Below are 20,256 nucleotides of genomic sequence, written 5' to 3' on the forward strand. Positions count from 1 at the left end.
TTATTCACTTTTGTTTATCAGATATTACAGTGGATGTTACTTTTTAAAGTGCATGTTACTTTTTCTATTACTTATTTAAAAAATCTAACCAACTATCCAAAATATTACTCTAAACATTAAAATTAAAAAAAACAAAAAAATTATCACACCATCCAAAAATTTAATAAACAAATTATCATAACATTAATATTAAATATTACTATGAAAAAGAATTAATCGATTAATTATATGAGAGAAATTTGAGAAAATAGGAATAATTTCATAAAATATTTATTACATTCCAGGAGATGTCATAAGCAACACACTAAGTGACTAGCTTACAATAAACCATGCCATCATTGATAACATGTAAATACATAGTAACTGCAGTTGCAACAAAATAACTCAATATTTTATTACATAGGAAAGCTATAACCACGCGGTCACTGATAATATGTAGACAGATAATGTTACCATGTCGACACATGAAAATTTATTACCATTGCTAAGAAATAACTTGAGTTTAGAGAGGGTAAACGTGTGAACCTCCATCATCGGTAGCTCCCTGCTTTAACAGCTGCCCTGAGATCGGTGTCGGACCTGCACTTCTCCTTTTCCTAGCTCTTGCGACAAACCATGCCGACAATCCCAACAAAACAGCCGCGATGATGATGCAACCGGCAAGGAGCCCGACCTTCAGCCCCTTCCTTGTGGATCCACTCGTTCCGCCTACAGAGGATATGTTCAGAGACGACTCGGGCAGGCTAACGGAACTGAAATTCCAGTCCAAAATACGCTGAATCTCGAAAGAATTCCCGGTTGCAGCCGAGAATCCCAGGTACGCTGATCGCGGAACGGTGCTTGATAGCTCGATTGTGTGGTTCAAGATGGAGTACGGAATTGGTCGGTCTGCATAGGCGGCATATATTTGCAGGGTTTTGCTCCAGCCATCGTAATGGATTCGAAACCTTATCGGCCGCCCCGATTTGAGGTCGATGCCGTTTTGACCGAGATCGGCCGTCGCGTTGGATATTATGCCGTTGATGTCTATGCCCACGTGGTTGTCGTTCGGATCTCGTTCATTCTTGAAGGTGTCGAATTCGATGGCTAGCTGATTCGTTGTGTTTCCGTCTGTGGATGAATCGAACAAACCCAGAGATCCGCCGGAGCTGTCTGGAAGAAAGGGTCCGTCGTTGGGGACTATGATGAAGGCCAGACCGTCGCCATTGAAATTCTTCAGGCCGTCAGGAAGGGGGATCTCTTTGACAAATATGGTGAAGGTGGTCGTAAATGTGGCCGGCCAGAGCGTGATGGGTTCACGATAAAGAACCCTTCCGATGCAGTTATACATATCGGAATACTCATGGGAAGTACCGGATGTAGTGTTCGGCGATGGAGTGAGATCGATGTAACTACCTGAAGAACTGTAGGAAGCATTTCCCATGTATTTCAACTGACTGCTGTCGTCGTTGCCGAATGATGGGAAAGAGAACCATGTGCTATAACTTCCATGGGACTGTGCAAGGGACACTACAGCCAGGATTGGAAACAGAAGAGCCACAGCACAGAGTTCCTCCTTTGCACCCACCATGATAATTACACCAAAGAAAGAAACAACAGTCAAGCAGAGAGACTGGTTATTTGTTACCAATGACGATAGACATTCATGGTCTTCAATTAAAGCACAGAAAATGAAAGTGCCCCAAATTCAAACAAAGGACAATTGACAGGGCCTAGGGAGAGTTTGTCTTCATGTATAGAATTTCAAAGCACGAGGGATGTGACTATGATTTTTCTTTCAAAGCGTTCGTACTGAAAGTGAAAATTGGAACAGTGAAGGAATCATTTCACCAAAGTTTTTCAAAGAAGCAACAGAAATCTGTCAGACAGAAATTATTGAGTTATAGCGATAAAGGGAATTCTGTCCTCTGATGAACCAGGATAAATCCGTAATTTGCAATGGCAATAAACCACCACTCACCTCTGGATATACAGAGCCTAGTTGTTTATACAGAGCTTAAATCTATCACTTGCCTTAACACAGAACACGGTCGAATGGGGCAAAGGCAGCATGCGTTGAGTCAACCGCAATGCAATCCTTTCGGCCCTGCTTCTCTGGGATTTCCGACACCAACCATTCGTATTCTTGGAGCGGCACATAGCATTCCGGGTGAAACACTTGAGTTCTATAATTAAATATCAATCCCTACATCTGTATGTAAAGTGCGAGCTATGGAAGAAACCATGAACGACAGATTATATCTCACATCTTTATTGAGAGTCTTACCATTAGAGATATGGATAAGCTTTTTTTTTATATGAAAGCAAGCCTGGCCATCAATTTTGGCTTTTGGAATTTTGGCGTTTAGAATGATTGGGAATTTTGGCTTTTGGAATTTTGGCGTTTAGAATGATGGGGAATTTTGGGTTTAGGATGATTTGTAAGTAGTTTCATTTGTTTAAAAACAAATCTTTTAAGGTGGAAATCTAACTCATATGTCTATAGTTGTTCAATTTTATGGAGGCTTAACCCATACCTAGTAGTATAAGAGGACAAGTTATATGAAAGCAAGTCACCCATCACCAACTTGGGTTTTTAGAGTCAAGTGTTTGTAATCAATTTGGAAATAGTCTTACCAGTGTTCTAACAAGGATTGCAAGTAGTCCCACAAGTGTTCTAACTAGGTTTGCAAGTAGTCCCACAAGTTTTCTAATGAGGTGTCAAATTTGCCCCGAAAATTATGGAAAATTTGATAAGATTTTGATAGAACTTAGCAGAAATTTTTGTAAATTTATGTTATAGTTGTCAAACTTCCTGATTTTAGGTGTTCTAGAGGTTTTTGATAGTGTTGAATCCATTTCCACCATCAAAAACACAATTCAAACACTTCCACTACCAAAAAAAATAGCTAGAATCTAACCACTTTTAACCATCTAACGAATTTACCACTTGAAGACCTATGATTAACATTAAATTTCTTTGATTTCCTTATGGTGAAATGATAAGTCTCAATATAGAATAGTTTTAATAATTAAAAATAAACATTTAATAGTTAAAAGTATATGTTAATTTTAAAAATTATAGTTGAAAATATACTTTTAATAATTAAAAACATGAGTTAACTCTTAAAGATTATAAGTATTTGTTCATATATAAAGGCTAAAATATTATGGTTTATAGTTTGCTAGATTTTAGAAATCAGATCTGATCTTTTGAGGGTAGAGAATATTTCTTTGCCTCACAAAAAAACAAAACATATAGCTAAAGTTGATGTCACATCCCTTACCTGAAACAAAAAAATATTCTTCCATTAAATTATTATTATTAGACTTATTTAACATCATTACTTCTTTAGCATCCAACTTTAACATTAAATTATTATTATATATCTTATTAGAATTATTTAACATAAAATCAAATGCAAAAAATTAAATAAATAAAGCATATCTTATATCCACAAATCTACGTGTTCAAAACCTAACAGTTCTTAAATCATATTTAACCCTTTGTCCTATGATTTCCAACCATGTGATTTACGCGAATGATAGTACATTAGTGTAGACTGTTATACCTAGGCATTGATGAAGGAGAGCTGAATTTTAAATTGTCACCACATAATAATGTCCACTTTTAAAACTGTTGCGTGCTCTATGTTCTAAAAGCTAAAAAGGGGAGAATGATCCAAAAGGTCAGTTTTATAGATAATTGTCAATAGTGTTGTATGTTTGGTTTATCTTAATAAGTTATTGTCAATGTCGCTGTGCGTTTGATTTTAATTTCGATAAGTTAAAATTAACGTTATTGTATATTTATTAGTTTTATATTAATAAATATTTAAATTTGTTTGGCTATTAAAACATATCTATATTAATTTAAAATATTATTTATTTTAAAATTAAAATTAAATTATAAAATATTCTTTAAGTATGTCTCAGACACGTGTATGGTTTTGTTAGAGATGAAAATTAAATTAAAATTCTAAATTGTTATGTTAATTTTGTTGGGTTTTCATTAGGGTTTTATTTTGTTAATAAAGTGTGAGAAACTAAGTTGTGGATGAAGTTTTTGTAAGTTCAATTTCCATTAAAAAAAAGTATTTTTTATGGTATTATCTTTATGTTTTTATGGATTGGTTTAAATTTAAACTTCTAAAATTTGAGAGTAAATGTTATTAGATTATTTATCTTTTAAGGTGAAGTTCATGAATGTACCTTGGAAAGTAACGAGCAAGGATATAGATTGGTTTAAATTCAAACTTCTAAAATCTAAGAGCAAACATTATTAGATTACTTACTTTTGAAGGTGGGGTTTATTAATGTATTTTGGAAAGAAGCATGACAAGGACAAGAGGAAAAATAAAGAATAAGATGAATGATTTAACAAAATTTTCCCATCACATTATCTTTATGGGTTGATTTAAACTCAAATTTCTAAAATTTGAGAGAAAATGTTATTAGATTACTTAACTTTCAAGGTGGGGTTCATCATTAATAGACCTTGAAAAGCAATGCAACAAAGACAAAAGGAAAATTAAAGAATGAGATGAATGGATCAAGAATATTTGTGGATTAAAATCTATATTTCGTGACAAATGATAACAAATAAAATGTTAACCTCTTATAAAGATATTAAAGTAGCACAAAATATTATTGCAAGATAAGATAAGATAGTACATAGTATCATCACAAATGATAGGCTTAAATTTTAGTTTTTTGAGTGGTTATTAAGTTTCTAAAAAAAAGTACATCTTATCGACATTATTTTCTTAGTACTGAAGGTGACTTCTAGAAAAAACAATGTGGAAGTCACTGATGCAGGAGCATTCAATCCAAGAGAAAATCATTGTAATTAAGTAGACATAGGGGGTCATGTATTTTAAGGAAGTTGGATTCCTAAGTGATGAATTAATGTAATATTTAGGCTTTTGAGTGCATAGAATAGGAATTAATTAGATAATGTGAGATGTTTTGTAAATGCTCTCAAATAAATGAGAACATGAGTGGTTAATAAAGACAAAAGAGTTAAAAGTCAATTAGGACTCTTAAAGCAATTTCATGATTTGAGGAATGAGAGAGAGCTCTTAGGAATTAAATGGAGATTAGAAGTGGACATAGAAGATAGAGGACATTTAGGGGTCAGTTCAGTAAATCTAGGATTGGAACCAGAATTAGTTCAAAGAACCTTTCTGGTATAAATGTAAGCCCACGAGCAGAGTAGAGGGAGGAGGCCACTGATAGTTGAAGATCAGGCTTGTGCAAGACACAGAGTCTCAAATGTAATCATTTGTTTATACTTATGTATACAAAGGTTTATTCCTAGCAGTGTAACTGTGTGAAATAAGTATTTATGAATGAAGTACATGTGAATTCGTAGGTTCTGTAACATGGTTGCACATAGAATTCTGAAGGATACGCAGAGGAGCAGAACGATTCAGAGGAATCATCGTGAGTTTTAGAATCTAATTGATGTAACAGAGTGAAGCTCTGGAGAGAAGCAACGAAGTGAGAATTCGCAGAGGAGTTTGACTTAGAGAAATTGAGCAGCAGAGGCAAAAAGTGAAACCCTGAAGAAATAACCAAAACCATAAAGAAATGTCAAAGAAACAACGAAAGGCATGAAGGAGGAAGCAAGTCGTCGAAGTTTAAGCACCATTGGATCTTATAGATCAACGACGTAGGCGACAAAATGATGCAGGAGCATCTAGGCCTAGCCAACAAGGTGATGGTGTCGTCACATGTTGTGGCTAATGAAAATTTGGAGGAAGAATTGGTTATTTAATTTGTGTTAATTTCAAATTATGTAAGTGGTTAATTGTTGCCTAATTCTGAATAGAATTGGGAAATAAGTGGCGAGTGATCCTCCCTGCGTGGAGATCAAGCTAATTAGATATAATGATTAGTTAAAGTAGGATTTGGTTTGTTAAAATATAGTGAATACCTTCATTTGTGGAAGGAAACTGTCAGATAGAACATATATGTAATTTCCTTTCTTTTCCGGAAGGTGGAATCAAGAGACAGAGAGAGGATTCACAAGGGAATTGTAAACCTACGGGTAGATTAGGAACAAAGGCCACTGATTGAAGAATCAGGCCAAAGAGGAAGGATTCAGGAGAGCAGAATAGTGTGTGGATTGTAATTGAAACAGAGGTCTTCTAATTTGTGTAATCGGCCAAGGCGAGACTCTGTAATTGTTTTATGTTGAATGAATGTTATTACTATGTTTATGATTGATTATTGGGCCTGCGGAAACCCTTGTATGCTTCCAGATTCTTTGTATTTAGGCCGAGTGAATATCCTTTTTTTTATTATGTTTAAACACCTAAATCGTGTGATTGATAGTAGTCATGGCTTTATTTTAAATATCTTTGTTTAATACGGGTCGGAAAATTCTATTTACATAGGTTTTGGTTCCGCAAGCGAAAAACCCAGTTTACACTAAGAATGAGCACAAAACATAGTCGAATTTGGAATCCGGACTTGAACCTTTTATAGACAAGGCTCTATACTCTATCAAGTCCATAAGAATATTGGATCGACGCTTTAGAGCAGATAGAGCCTGGTTTGAAGGATTACGACTATGCGATATGCGATTAAATCATAGCCGCCAGATCACGATCAACCGTGGTCGTTGGATCGCGGAAGCGGTTTTGTAACAGTGTATGGTATTTCAGGTGGCGTAAGGACTGTAAGCGGTATTGAACGGTGATCACCTGATCCCATTCACCCTTTGACATGTAGTAGCAAGGGTGAACAAGGAAACCACTTTATCGGGCGGTTAATCCCCGTATAAATTGTCCACCCAAAATAAGATGTGGACCGTTGGATCCACTACACGTAGATCGACGGTGGAGAATTGGCACGTCAATTTAAATATTCAGAGTAAATGTGGAATGTTGGATCAGAGGATGTGTTGAACGGTGGAGATCAGCCGATCGGGGATCGGTGATCGGAGTGCGCAACAAGAAGGTGATGGCCCAAAGGACGAATCAGTTGATATATATGAACGTGGATGTATAAAATTTGAGATCTGGATATATGTGTGGAGCAAGGTTTTTCCGTGTATTTCCACGTTACTATGTATTGTGTTAGAAAGTATTGATTGGGGTTTTTTCAAGCTAAAAGTGATATGAAACACTTCCAATAGTGTAATGGCCCTGAAAACTTAAGTGGTGCCGTTTTTGAAGAAAAAACATCGATATAACGCTTCCGATATATATATGTGGCATGAAGATTTCAAGGTTTATCAGGGTGAATTAATCCCGATAAGGAGTTAGGTTGTGGCAGCCATATGGTTGCATCATTTTTGGTATCAAAGCAGGGAAAGGGAAGAAATTCTGCGAGAAGGACCTCTTGCTTATGAAGGTTATGATTACAAAGGTATGAGAGTTGCAGTAGTTGAATGAATGGCAATGTTGGGCACAGGACTACAACAGTAAGAATGTAGAAGAACTTTTGGAAGTTCTTAGAGATTGTAGCAGAACCTCATTCCAGCTGAGGCTTGGAATAGATAGGGACAATAGAGTTCTTAAGAGAAGTGAGTGGAGCAACCAAAGAGAGAGAAAGATTGCTCAGTGCAAGTTCTAAGGAAAGAGGACTTGGAGACCAAGCAGAGGAGAAGCTTGGTGAGAAGATCAACTTAGAAGGAAGTTGATTGGTTGCAGGTGTAGAAGCTCACACAGAAGAGAAGATAGCTATGGAAATTCATATGGAAGGTTCAGAAGAAGGCTACAAGATGAATGAGAAGGGTGCTCAAATAATCCATAGGAAATAGATGAGTCAAGTAGAGATTGACAAGGAAATAGCTAAGATAAGAGAAGAACTCGATGTGTTAGTAATGTTGCTAGAGGAGAACCAAAGACAAGGTTGGGTCTTGAAGAGGAAGCCAGTGAAGTGGCCTAAGTTACAGAGAAGGCTACAACAAGAACATGTAAAGTGGTTGATAGAAAACTTCAGAGAAGCAGAAGAAGAAATGAAAGTTTCCATTTGTAGACCAGAACAGGGTGAAATGTTGGGTGAAGAGGATAATGGGAGATTAGCTGAAGATCTCATGGACTATTGGCATAGTTTAGAACAATTAGGAGATATGTTGACAAGGGAAGCAGATGAGGCAATGAAGCCTTGTGATTTTTATTCTCATAGTTTGTGTATGTTTGCAGGATATGTAGAGGATGATGGATAGTCTGGTGAAACTGTCACAAACAGGAATGAAGCTCTTGAGGTGAAGTATGATGGAGAATGCCTTTTAGAGGAAGAAGGTGTTGATTTATTATAGTAGAAAGAGTTCATAGATGAAATTTTGTTTGGTGTAAGATAGTCAGATGAAGTTGATATGGACCAGAAGTCTAATGAAAATGCCATAGTGGTATTCCAAGAAGGTAAGAAAATGAATTTGTCTGATGAAATTGATGAAAGAATTTTGCAATATGATAGTGCAAAAAACAGGATAACTCAGGGGGATTGCCAGAAAAAGAATGAAGCTGAGGATGGAAGTTGTGATGAACTGCTAGAGAGATTTCACATGGAAATAGAATTCTTGGAAAGATTTCTCAAGGAACCTGAAGGAGAAATGAAGCTTTCAGAACTTGATAAAGAAAAGGATATGGTTACTATGCATGATAAGGATGAAATGTCTCTAACATTTATAGAGTTAAGTAAATGTTTAGACTCTTCAGTTAATGATGTGACTATAGGTATGGAAGACATCATTAATAAATATGATGCTGAAATCAGAAAAATTGAGTAGAGATTATTTGAAGGAGAGATGGAAGATCAGGAGCAACAAGGAAGTTATGTCCTCAGAGACATGAAAGAGACAGAAGTATTAATCCAGCAAGATAAAGATGGAAGGAACCAACAATTTAAAAGAGATGATCAACAACATGAGAATGAATTTGAGGAAGGCATTAGATTGCAGAAGTATAGCAATTGGCAGTAGAATGAAGAACCAGAGATTAGTTTGACAGTACAAAGAAAGACAAGTGAAGACCGAAGATACAGATGGAGAACGAAAAAAGGGTCAAGTGGAAGTTATTGCAATAGAGGTGGAATGGAAAGCTGATGAATGATTTCAAGGAACTTGAACAAATTCATATTGATTTGTTAGAAAAGGAGAGACTCAAAGGAATGGAGTCACAACAAGAAGGATCTGCTGAAATCCAGAAGATCTATGATGGAAGATTGGTGCTTGAAGCATCAAAAGAAGATGAAAGGTATTTTATTTTGAAAACTGAAAGTTGTTGTGTGTTTGCAGGTCATGTAAACTTGAAGGAAGACAAGCAGTTATTGGAAAATGTTAAATCAACAGGTGAAAAGATGAATACCCATAGTCATAGGAAGAATAAAGAGAAAAGTTTTAGTCAAGTGAAGGAAGATGTCCAGTCAGATGACATCCAAAGGATATGTCTAAAGGAGTATGGCAAAGGAATTATTGAGATCAAAGGAATGTTTGGAAAGGAAGAGATCCAGTCATATGAATATGGAACAAAGAGTTTTGTATGGAAAACTGATGAAGCTAATACAAACCAAATGGAGAATCTTATGAAGACCTTTATGTCTCATAGTTTTGAAACTAATATTTTGTGTGTAAAGTAAGGAAATTGTTTAATGTTGTCATAAGGGAAAGAAAAAACAAAGATATGATTTTTCACAAGTTAGAAGAAGGAAATTCACATAATATTGTGATGCAGAGGAAAGAGCAACTATTAAACATAGGTGTAGTGAGTTATCCAGATATTGGACAAATGTTGAGGACTGAAGCCAGAGGAGAACTGTTATGAAACCAGCTCAAGAAAAGATAGAAAAGATAGATCAACGCCTTAGAATTCAGCCTCTTCGAGGGGGCAACCTCCTTTACATTACATAAATGAACAATTCTTGGATGATACAAACGAAAAGAGCTCCTTTCTATATATAGGAATCTAAGGGGTCATAACATAATCAGAGCCGACATAACAATAATAATGTAAGGGCACAATAATAACAATAGTGGGCTTCTATGTGGCACAATAGTAACAATATGGGCACTACATGGGTATATCAATATAATAAGTGGGTTGTACTAATAACAATAAGGGGTTACACTAGTAGTATAGGGGCCTAACATGCCCCTCTCCTTCAAAAAGCATTGTCCTCAACGCTTGAGTAGTTCTTGATGCTTCTATATAAAATTGTTGTCCTCCTAGGTGGAATCTTCAGCGGGTAAGTTCTTCCACTTGATGAGATACTCTAAAATTGATCGATTTCATAGCTGTCGGGTTCTTGTTTCTGTGACTACTCCAGGTTCCAATGTGATTTTTCCTTCCTCTTCAATTTCTCGCAATATTGTTTGAATTGGGATCTTTGGCAACTTTTGAATAACTGGCCATAGTTCTTCTTCCTTCTTCCATTCATCCCTTGCTTCGTTTATCCAATCTGGTTGGATAATAGAAATAGCACAAAACAATGCTTCCACATCCTCTTCCTTGAAGAGTCTTCCCATTCGGTAAGGGTGCCTTTTTTTAAGTGCATGTAGTATTGCCATAATTTCCTTCTCACAAATAGCTTGCTTGAGATGTAGCAGTAAAAATACCCAATCACCTACATCAAAACATTTTTCACTACGATGTTGATCTACCTGTTTTTTCGTTCCATTTTGCACCAAAGTGGTGTTATCCTTTAAAAGTTGGAGAACTTGTTGTTGATGCTCGATGTGATCTTTCTCTGCTTGAACCTTTTTCTTCTTGATATGTCCTTCTAACTCTAGAGTTTGAGGAGTGGTAATTTCTTCCAATCCTTTACAAGATATGGTCGGATTCATTTCTTGATGCTCGATGTGATATTTCACTTCTTGAACATTTTTCTTCTTGATATGTCCTTCTATCTTGATAGTTTGAGGAGTGGTAATTTCAAACAATGAATTACAAGATATGGTTGGATTCATTTCTTCTTCCTCAATGTGATCTTTCACTTCTTACACCTTTTTCTTCTTGATATGTCCTTCTATCTTGAGAGTTTGAGGAGTGGTAATTCTTACAAATGCTTTACAAGATATGGTCTGATTGATTTCTTCTTCCTCTGGGGTGGGGTCCTGGCGTATATCCTCTTCTTTTGATGTTTCTTGATCCTTTTCTTCATCCTCTTCATATTCTATGTAAAATAATTTCTTCTCATCACACATATGACCTTTAGTGCATTTGCTATCACAATTGTAACAAAGCCATTTTTCTCTTTTTTCTTCCAATTGTTGTGGTGTAACCCTTGTAGGTTTTGGAAGGCTGGGAGAAACAACACTTCCATCTTTATAGTTGTGAGGGGTATGCTTCTTGGTTTCCATAATTTTGCTTTCCACTATGTCACAAAGCCCTTTTAATCTTTCCAATTGTTGTGCTATCATTTCCTCCGTGAAAATTGACCACGTAACAAGTCGTTTACAAGAAAAAAGCCCTTCATACCATAAAAATTGATCCGGTTCTAAATATGAAGATGCAATACATACCTTTTGTAACAGTGGTACACCACGTAGATCAAAGTATTTCTCCATCTGAAGTATCCAATTTACTGGATCCTTGCCATCAAACTTCCTCATCTTGCTTTTTCTTGATTTTAGGAGCTAAATCTTGAAACGACTGTAACCCTGCACTTTCGGATGTTCAAGTTCTGAAATTGTGACCTGTAGTAGCCCTCTGTGTCCTCTTTCCAATGCCACAAGTCTGACCCAAATTGGATTCTCCAAGGAAGAGTTATGCGAAATCTCCCACAGTGACTTGATTATAGACTAGTTCAGTAGAGTGAACTTGTACGATGTGCCACGAGTCACTGTTTTGACCTTTGGATCTGAAAAATGCATACAAGAAACTAAAGTCCATCCTCTTTCTGTACCTTCTTACGAAATTTCAATCTGATCCCCAGAGAGAAAGTTATGATGATTTTCCCCAGGTCACCTGTTTGGAATATAATTCAGGAGTCTGCAAAAAGACCAACTTCCTCAAATCATATCTCCGCAAATATAGCGCGAAAATCTCTAAAATACGGACCTGAGGTTCAACGTGATTTCTTCTCAATGGGTTTTCTTTGCAACTTCTAAAACATTGCAGAAAAAACGTTATAGTGAAAATGCCACGATGACCTGTTTGGAGCAGCGAAACCCTAGAATCCAAAGCTCTGATACCAAATGTTATGAAACCAGCTCAAGAAAAGATAGATCAACACCTTAGAATTCAGCCTCTTTGAGGGGGCAAACTCCTTTACATTACATAAATGAACAATTCTTGGATGATACAAACAAAAAGACCTCCTTTCTATATATAGGAGTCTAAGGGGTCATAACATAATCAGAGCCGACATAACAATAATAATGTAAGGGCACAATAATAACAATAGTGGGCTTCTATGTGGCACAATAGTAACAATATGGGCACTACATGGGTACATCAATATAATAAGCGGGTTGTACTAATAACAATAAGGGGTTACACTAGTAGTATAGGGGCCTAATAAGAACAGATACTGAAGGTTGATATAGAAGAATTTGTAGATATTAAACAGTTATTGAAGATTATTGACCTTGAAGAAAGCCAGAGTAAAGAAGGACTATATGGAAAAGAAGTTGTCAGAAATGTTGGCATAATGAGTTAATAGGGTGAAGCATTTGTGTTTAATGAATTGATTGATTCTGGTGAAGATTTATATATAGAAACAGGGCAATGTAAAGTTAATTTGAAATGAGGAGTTGATTCTGAAGATTAGATCGAAGTAAGGAAGCGTGAGATTAGAATGTCTTAGAAAGATGGACTGATGTTGAATTTGCAGTATGGAATTTTTGAACTGGAGATAAGTACAAGAGATGATAGCAACATGATTACTATTGTACCACAAAGAGTTATTGATGAAGAAGAGGCTGAAAATGACATTTATGTAGTAGACAAATATGATGCCATAATCATTGAGGGTGCAGAAATTAAGCTACTAGAAGAAGAGGTATTCCAAGTACCTAAGAAAGCAGGAAGAATTCTTAATTTTCAAAAAAATTGTGGAATTGCAGGTATATTGGAAGTTGAAGTAAAATGTGGTGAAGACATGAATGAGAACCCAGAAGAAGGAACTGAAAGTATTGCAGAGGATGAATGGAGAAAGCATTGGCACAGGGATTATGATGTTGTTATTCAGGAACACAATCAGTTGCAGAAGGATAGTATTCATCATCTGAGAAGTGAAGTGGACAAAGAAATTGACGAGTTGTGGAGACTCATACAACAACATTCAAATAAAATAAATATAGGACAAAAGAAAGAAGGAAGATTGGCTGGAAAGAATGGTATAGGTGAAGGTAATGGTAAATTGCAAATTAAAGTGTGCAAGCCTGACATAAATTGTGATGATGAGAAAAAAGCAGTAAGATATATGAAAAAGACAACAACAAACAATGATAGCATAGTTAATGGGACAATGCAACATAAAGCATGGAGACCTGGAGGACAACAAACAACAGCAGTAACCAAGGATAGACTACTGAAAAAAGTATGGGATCCAGGAGGACACAGATCAGAAGCACATGATCAGGAGATCATGATTATTTTTAACCTTGGGAGTCTGATGCAGGAGCATCTAGGCCTAGCCAGAAATGTGATGGTGTGGTCACATGTTGTGGCTAATGAAAGCTTGGAGGAAGTATTGGTTATTTCATTTGTATTAATTTCAAATTATGTAAGTGGTTAATTCTTGCCTAATTCTGAATAGAATTGGGAAATAAGTGGCGAATGATCCTCCTTGCATGGAGATCTAGCCAATTAGCTATAATGATTAGTTAGAGTAGGATTTGATTTCTTAAAATATAGTGAATTCCTTCATTTGTGGAAGGAAACTGTTAGATAGAACATATATGTAATTTCCTTTCTTTTCTGGAAGGTGGAATCGAGAGACAGAGAGAGAGGATTCACAAGGGAATTGTAAGCCTATGGGCAGATTAGGAACAGAGGCCACTAATTGAAGAATCAGGCCAAAGAGGAAGGATTCAGGAGAGAAGAATAGTGTGTGGATTGTAATTGAAACAGAGGTCTTCTAATTTGTGTAATTGGCCAAGGCGAGACTCTGTAATCATTTTATGTTGAATGAATGATATTGTTGTGTTTATGATTGATTATCGGGCTTGCGGAAACCCTTGTATGCTTCCAGATTCTTTGTATTCAGGCCGGGTGAATATCCTTTTGTTTTGTTATGTTTAAACACCTAAATCATGTGATTGATAGCAGTCGTGGCTTTATTTTAAATATCTTTGTTTGATACGGGTCGGCAAAGTCTATTTACATAGGTTTTGGTTCCGCAAGTGAAAAACCCAGTTTACACTAAAAATGAGCGCAAAACATAGTCGGATTTGAAATCCAGACTTGAACCTTTTATAGACGAGGTTCTATACTTTATCGAGTTTGTAAGAATATCGGATTGGCACTTTAGAGCAGATAGAGCCTGGTTTGGAGGATTGCAACTATGCAATATGTGATTAAATTGTAGCCGTCAGATCGCGATCAACCGTGGTCGTTGGATCACAGAAGCTGTTTTGTAATAGTGTATGGTATTCTGGGTGGTGTAAGGATTGTAATCAGTATTGAACGGTGATCACCCGATCCCTTTCACCCTTCGACATGTAGCAACGAGGGTGAATAGGGAAACCGCTTTATCGGGCGGTTAATCCCCATATAAATTGTCCAACCAAGATAAGATGTGGACCGTCAGATCCACTAGGCGAAGATTGACGGTGGAGAATCGGCACGTCAATTTAAATGTTCAGAGCAAATGTGGACTGTTGGATCGGAGGATGTGTTGAACGGCGGATATCAACCGATCGGGGATTGGTGATCAGAGCGCGCAGCATGAAGGCGATGGCCCAAAGGATGGATCCATTGATATATATATGAACGTAGATGTATAAAATTTGAGATCTGGATATATGTGTGGAGAGGGATTTTTCCGTGTATTTCCGCATTTCTATGTATTGCATTAAAAAGTATTGATTGGGGTTTTTTAAGGCTAAAATCGATATGAAACACTTCTGATAGTGTAATGGGCCTGGCAACTTAAGTGGTCTCATTTTTGAAGAAAAAACACCGATATAACACTTTTGATATATATATGTGGCATGAAGCTTTGAAGGTTTATCACAGTGAATTAATCCCAATAAGGAATTAGGTTGTCACAACCATATGGTTGCATCACAAAAGGATGAGAGCCATCGATCGTATAGATCAACGGTCATCACATAGGAGGAGAGGGTTGGAGATAACTGGTGAAAAGGCGGATTTATAACCTTAAGTGGTATTTCGGGCAGCAAGGGAGTGGTAAATGGTATCGAAGGTTAGTCCTCTGATTCCATTCATAACGCAACACGTAGCAGTGGAGGAGTGAGGGGAAACCACTTTATTGGGAGGTTAACCCCCGTGTGTGCTGTCAACTCAAAGCTAATGTAAAGCATTGGATCTAGCGGGAGGAAGATCTATAGTAGAAAGCCATCGTTCCATTTTGTTGATCGAGTGGAAGCCCTGCTGTCAGATCGAGTGTAGATTGATGGTCATTATTAGATCAGAGATCGGGCTTATTGGAGTTCGAAGGGGCAACGTTGTGGAGCGACTAAAGGTGCAGACCTGGCGATTTTATAAAAGCGGGTGTATAAGATTTGAGATCTGCTTATGTGTTTCGGAGCGGGATTTCGTGTAATTCCCATGTATTCCTGTATTGCGGTAAAGTATTGTGTCGAGTATTTTAAGACTAAAGCGTTATTCAAACGTTTCCTATAGCAGCATATTAGAGGGGAAGAGGTGATGAGGCACATATGTAATGTGACTGTAGAAGATCTGAAACCCGATTGCGATAAAGGTAAACCTCGAGAAATGCACCAAGGCCGTACCAAGGTGGAAAAGGTATGTTTGCGTATATATTTCCTTTGTAATTATTTATAAAGGATGGAGCACACATATATGCGACTTTATATATAAGTCCAATGATGGAAGGTTTTATACATTTAAAACATATGTAACCAATGTATTAAGGGAGAATTTTATATGTATGTGGCTTATGGGATAATGAAGGTTAATGAGGAGGTTTAAAGTCCTGATAGAAGGTTGAAGCGGGGTGATTGAGTTCCGATATAAAGGAATTGATGAATAGGGCCTTAACCATTAGAGGTTGAAGATTTTGACTCCTTAGAGAGTTAAATACTTGGGACAAGTGTGAGTATGCATTTTCACATGCATACTTTGTGGGAAAAGCGGGGATAACCCTGCATCATTTGGTATCAGAGCCGAATAAAGAAGCTCTGTGTGAACATTTCTTTGAAAGAATTGAGAATAGAGTTCTATGTTAAGGTGTTTATGTAGGCAAGAGGAAGGATCATATTCTAATCTAATAGACAGTAAGCACACAGAGGGGATGTGTAGCAAAACTTGCAGATGCAAGAAACAGAGGACAATCCATGCAAGGTATAGGTGGAATGGTGGAACAAGATCATGCTGAGATCTTGAAGGTGAGGTGATATGTTTTGTTTTGATTTGTGAATGTGTGTTTATACATTGATATGTAGGTGACAACATAAGAAGGTGTGAAGGTTGCAGCAATCTAGAGCAAGGAGTGTTCAATTGATTCCAAAGGAAAGAACTAGAAAGATGCTAAAAGACTGAGATCAAAGGAGAGAAGCTTAGTGAGGCATATGTAGCAAGAAGGAGACTTGTTACTACAGAGGGATTGTTGCATATCATAAAGGCAATTCCACAGAGGATGTGGGTAGAATTTCTAAGGGATGAAGGAAGCTGGTAAGACTTTCTAAGTGAAAGAAGAAGTGGTCAGAACGAAGTATTTCATGCCGATTGAAATACAAGAGGACAGTTGTGTTCTTGATAAGTGAAAATGAGTTGAAGCCTAGAAGGAGCAAAGAGAAGTGCTTAAAGGAGGTTCCAGAGACAGAGAACCAAAGGCTTGCCAAAATACCAACTACAAAGGAAAGCTTGGTGAGGTAAGTTGCAACAAGGAGGACTTGTTATTGCAGAGGCTTTAATACAGCTCATAGTGAGTGAGTGAGGAGCTCATGAAGATAGAGAAGAAGAAGATGGCTACTAATAATCATAGTAGAGGTTCTGAGGAAGACCACAGCAGAAGAAAGATGAAGAAAGAGGATGCCAAGGCAAATGGGAAGAGTATGAGTCAAGAGGAAATTGACAAGGAGATTGCAGAGTTAAAAGAACAACTCGATGCATTAAGGAGAATATTAGAGGAAATCCAGAGACTAGGTTAGGTCTTTAGGAAGAAGCCAGTGAAGTGGCATAAGTTGTAGAGAAGGCTACAGCAAAAGCAAGTAAAGTGGCTGAGGGAAAAACTCAAGGAAGTTGAATTGGAAATGGAAGAGTCCATTTGTGAACTAGAACTGGGAGAAATTCTGGGAGATGAAGACTTGAAGACTGAAACTTCAAGTGAGGCCAAAGGGTCACATGGTTTTAAATTTGACAATTTGTGTATGTTTGCAGGTGAAACATGTAAAGAAGGACAATTTGCTGATATTGTCATAAAGAAGGAAGAAGAAAAGCAGAATATAAATTTTGTTCTGGAAGAAGATGAGATAGATAGGTCTCATATACAGTTGGGGAAAGATATCAAGCAACCAAGTGAAGGGCTTGAGGAGATTGAAGAGGAGACCATCAAAGAATTTCTGAGTCAAAAAGAGAACTTGGAACAATAAGGAGATATGATGGCTAAAGCATCCAATGAGACCACAGGGTCTTATGTTTTTAAAATTGATAGTTTATGTATGATATTAGGTATTTCATGAGAAAAGAAACCTTTCGAAGATATCTTTAGAGGAGATGAAGATCCAGAAGTAAAAGGTAAAAAAGAAAACTTCTTAGAAGAAGAAGAATTTGACTGCATATAGAAGAAAAAGTCTATGAATGAGTCTAAAGAAGCTGTCATAGAGATGAAGATTCAAGATCTTATTTTGATGAGGAATGAAGGAATACTGTATCTAAAAGGTAATCAAATTATTTTGATTAATGTTACTGATGAAAACCAAATATAGGAGAATGTTAATGCAGATGGTGAGACAAGGATAACTCTGGGAGAAGAGTTATAGAGGGACAACAAGGCAAAATGTACTGAAGAAGAAGAGACTATGTTAGCTGAAAACATAGTAAAGGATCATCAATTCACCATGATGATAAGTACAATGGAAATAGCCATGGAAGTTGTTGAGACAGTTAGTAAGAAAGAAGGAAATCTACTGAAAGATGTTAAGGAAGAAGAAGTCTATGCAAAGAACTTAGCAAAGGGAAAAAGGACATCTGATGATTTCTCAATAACAAAGGAAGGTATGGAAAATTGTGTGAAATTTCCAAGTTTACTCCAATTGAAATTATTGAGTTATATAGAAAATTAGACTTTCAAAGAAGGGAAATGGAAAAACAAAGGATAGATGTTCAATATAGATTGCTAAAAAAGGAAGACAAAAAAATTGTCATGAATGACAATCATAAGGTAAAGGAGTTGATAATGAAAGTTCAACAATTTGACACTGCAAAAGAAGGAGTTCACTACGGTGGACAAGAGCAGGAAGACATCATTAGAGCAAATGATGTGGAAGAAAGAGTAGTTGACAGTCTTATGAGTTCTTTAGAGAATTTCAACACAACATACTGATGTGCTGACAGAGGAGAAAGAAACAAAGCAGCAAATTGAATTGTTGCCAAAGGAAGATAAGGCACATAAGCCTTATGTTTTTTATTTTAACAAGTGTGTTGGGAATGCAGGTTTTTTTGCAGATGTTGGAGGAAATTTGGCACAGATGAGCAGTCAAATAAAGATGAAAGAAGAAGATTTTGTAGAAGAATTTAATCCATGGAACAGAGATGCTCAATTGCTAGAGAGAAGGCTTGAAAGTCATGATTCAGTGCAGACCAAAATAATCATGAAAGAGGGTAAGGATGATAGGGAGGCAGTAAGCAAAGCAAAAGTTGGAACAGGAGCAAAAGTAGAAGAAAAAGTAAACCAACAACTACAAAGTAAAAGTAACCAACAATAGTTTGAAGAGTTAGTGGACAACAACAACAACCTGAAACAAAGAGAAAGAGGAAGAAGTAAGTGGCAGAGTATGGACCAACCCAAAGATGTGTTGGAAAAAGAAATTGAAGAATTGTGGCAGTTGATGATGAAACATGCCATAGGGAGGAAAATGATAGCAGCAGGAAGAATGATCAATCAGAGCATGAACCTGATTGACAAAGAGAAGAAGAAGGAACAGAAGACAGTAGAAGTATAGCAGCAGCAAAGGAACAAGACATTTGGACAGTTACAAAACAAAGTATGGGATCCAGGAAGACAAAGAACAAAAGACACATGATTAGGAGATCATGAATATTTTCTACTTTGGGAGTCTGATGCAGGAGCATTCAACCCAAGAGAAAATCATTGTAATTAAGTAGACATAGGGGGTCATGTATTTTAAGGAAGTTGGATTCCTAAGTGATGAATTAATGTAATATTTAGGCTTTTGAGTGCATAGAATAGGAATTAATTAGATAATGTGAGATGTTTTGTAAATTCTCTCAAATAAATGAGAACATGAGTGGCTAATAAAGAAAAAAGAGTTAAAAGTCAATTAGGACTCTTAAAGCAGTTCATGATTCAAGGAACGAGAGAGAGCTCTTTGGAATTAAATGGAGATTAGAAGTGGACATAGAGGATAGAGGACATTTAGGGGTCAGTTCAGTAAATCTAGGATTGGGACCAGAATTAGTTCAAAGAACCTTTCTGGTATAAATGTAAGCCCACATGAAGACTAGAGGGAGGATGCCACTGATAGTTGAAGATCATGCCTGTGCAAGACACAGAGTCTCGAATGTCTTCACTTGTTTATACTTATGTATACAGAGGTTTATTCCTAGCTGTGTAACTGGGTGAACTGAGTATTTATGAATGAAGTACATGTGAATTCGTAGGCTCTGTAATAGGGTTGTAGGTAGAATTCTGAAGGATATGCAGAGGAGCAGAATGATTCAGAGGAATCATCACAGGTTTTAGAATCCAATTGAAGTAACAGAGTGAAGATCTGGAGAGAAGTAGCGAAGTGAGAATTTGCAGAGGATTTTAACTCAGAGAAATTGAGCAACAGAGGTGGAAAGCGAAACCCTCAAGAAATAACCGAAACCATAAAGAAATGCTAAAGAAACATCAAAAGGCATGAAGTAAGGGGCGAAGGAGGAAGCGAGTTGTCGAAGTTTAAGCACTGTTGGATCTTATAGATCAACGGCGTAGGTGAAAAAAATATGA

General features: G+C 36.7%; 1 protein-coding gene across 1 annotated transcript; it reads right to left on the reverse strand.

Moving 5' to 3' along the window:
- Positions 1–502: 502 nt before the first annotated feature.
- Positions 503–1,570, reverse strand: LOC149231622 (agglutinin-2-like). Its single transcript, XM_089381698.1, has one exon. The coding sequence runs from the start codon at positions 1,568–1,570 to the stop codon at positions 503–505; it is 1,068 nt and encodes a 355-aa protein (XP_089237824.1).
- Between the last annotated feature and the right edge of the window lie 18,686 nt (positions 1,571–20,256).

The sequence above is a fragment of the Pinus tabuliformis genome, chromosome J (genome assembly GCF_031772625.1).
Source record: "Pinus tabuliformis cultivar Carrire ecotype Pingquan chromosome J, CPIR1, whole genome shotgun sequence".
Classification (NCBI taxonomy): domain Eukaryota; kingdom Viridiplantae; phylum Streptophyta; class Pinopsida; order Pinales; family Pinaceae; genus Pinus; species Pinus tabuliformis.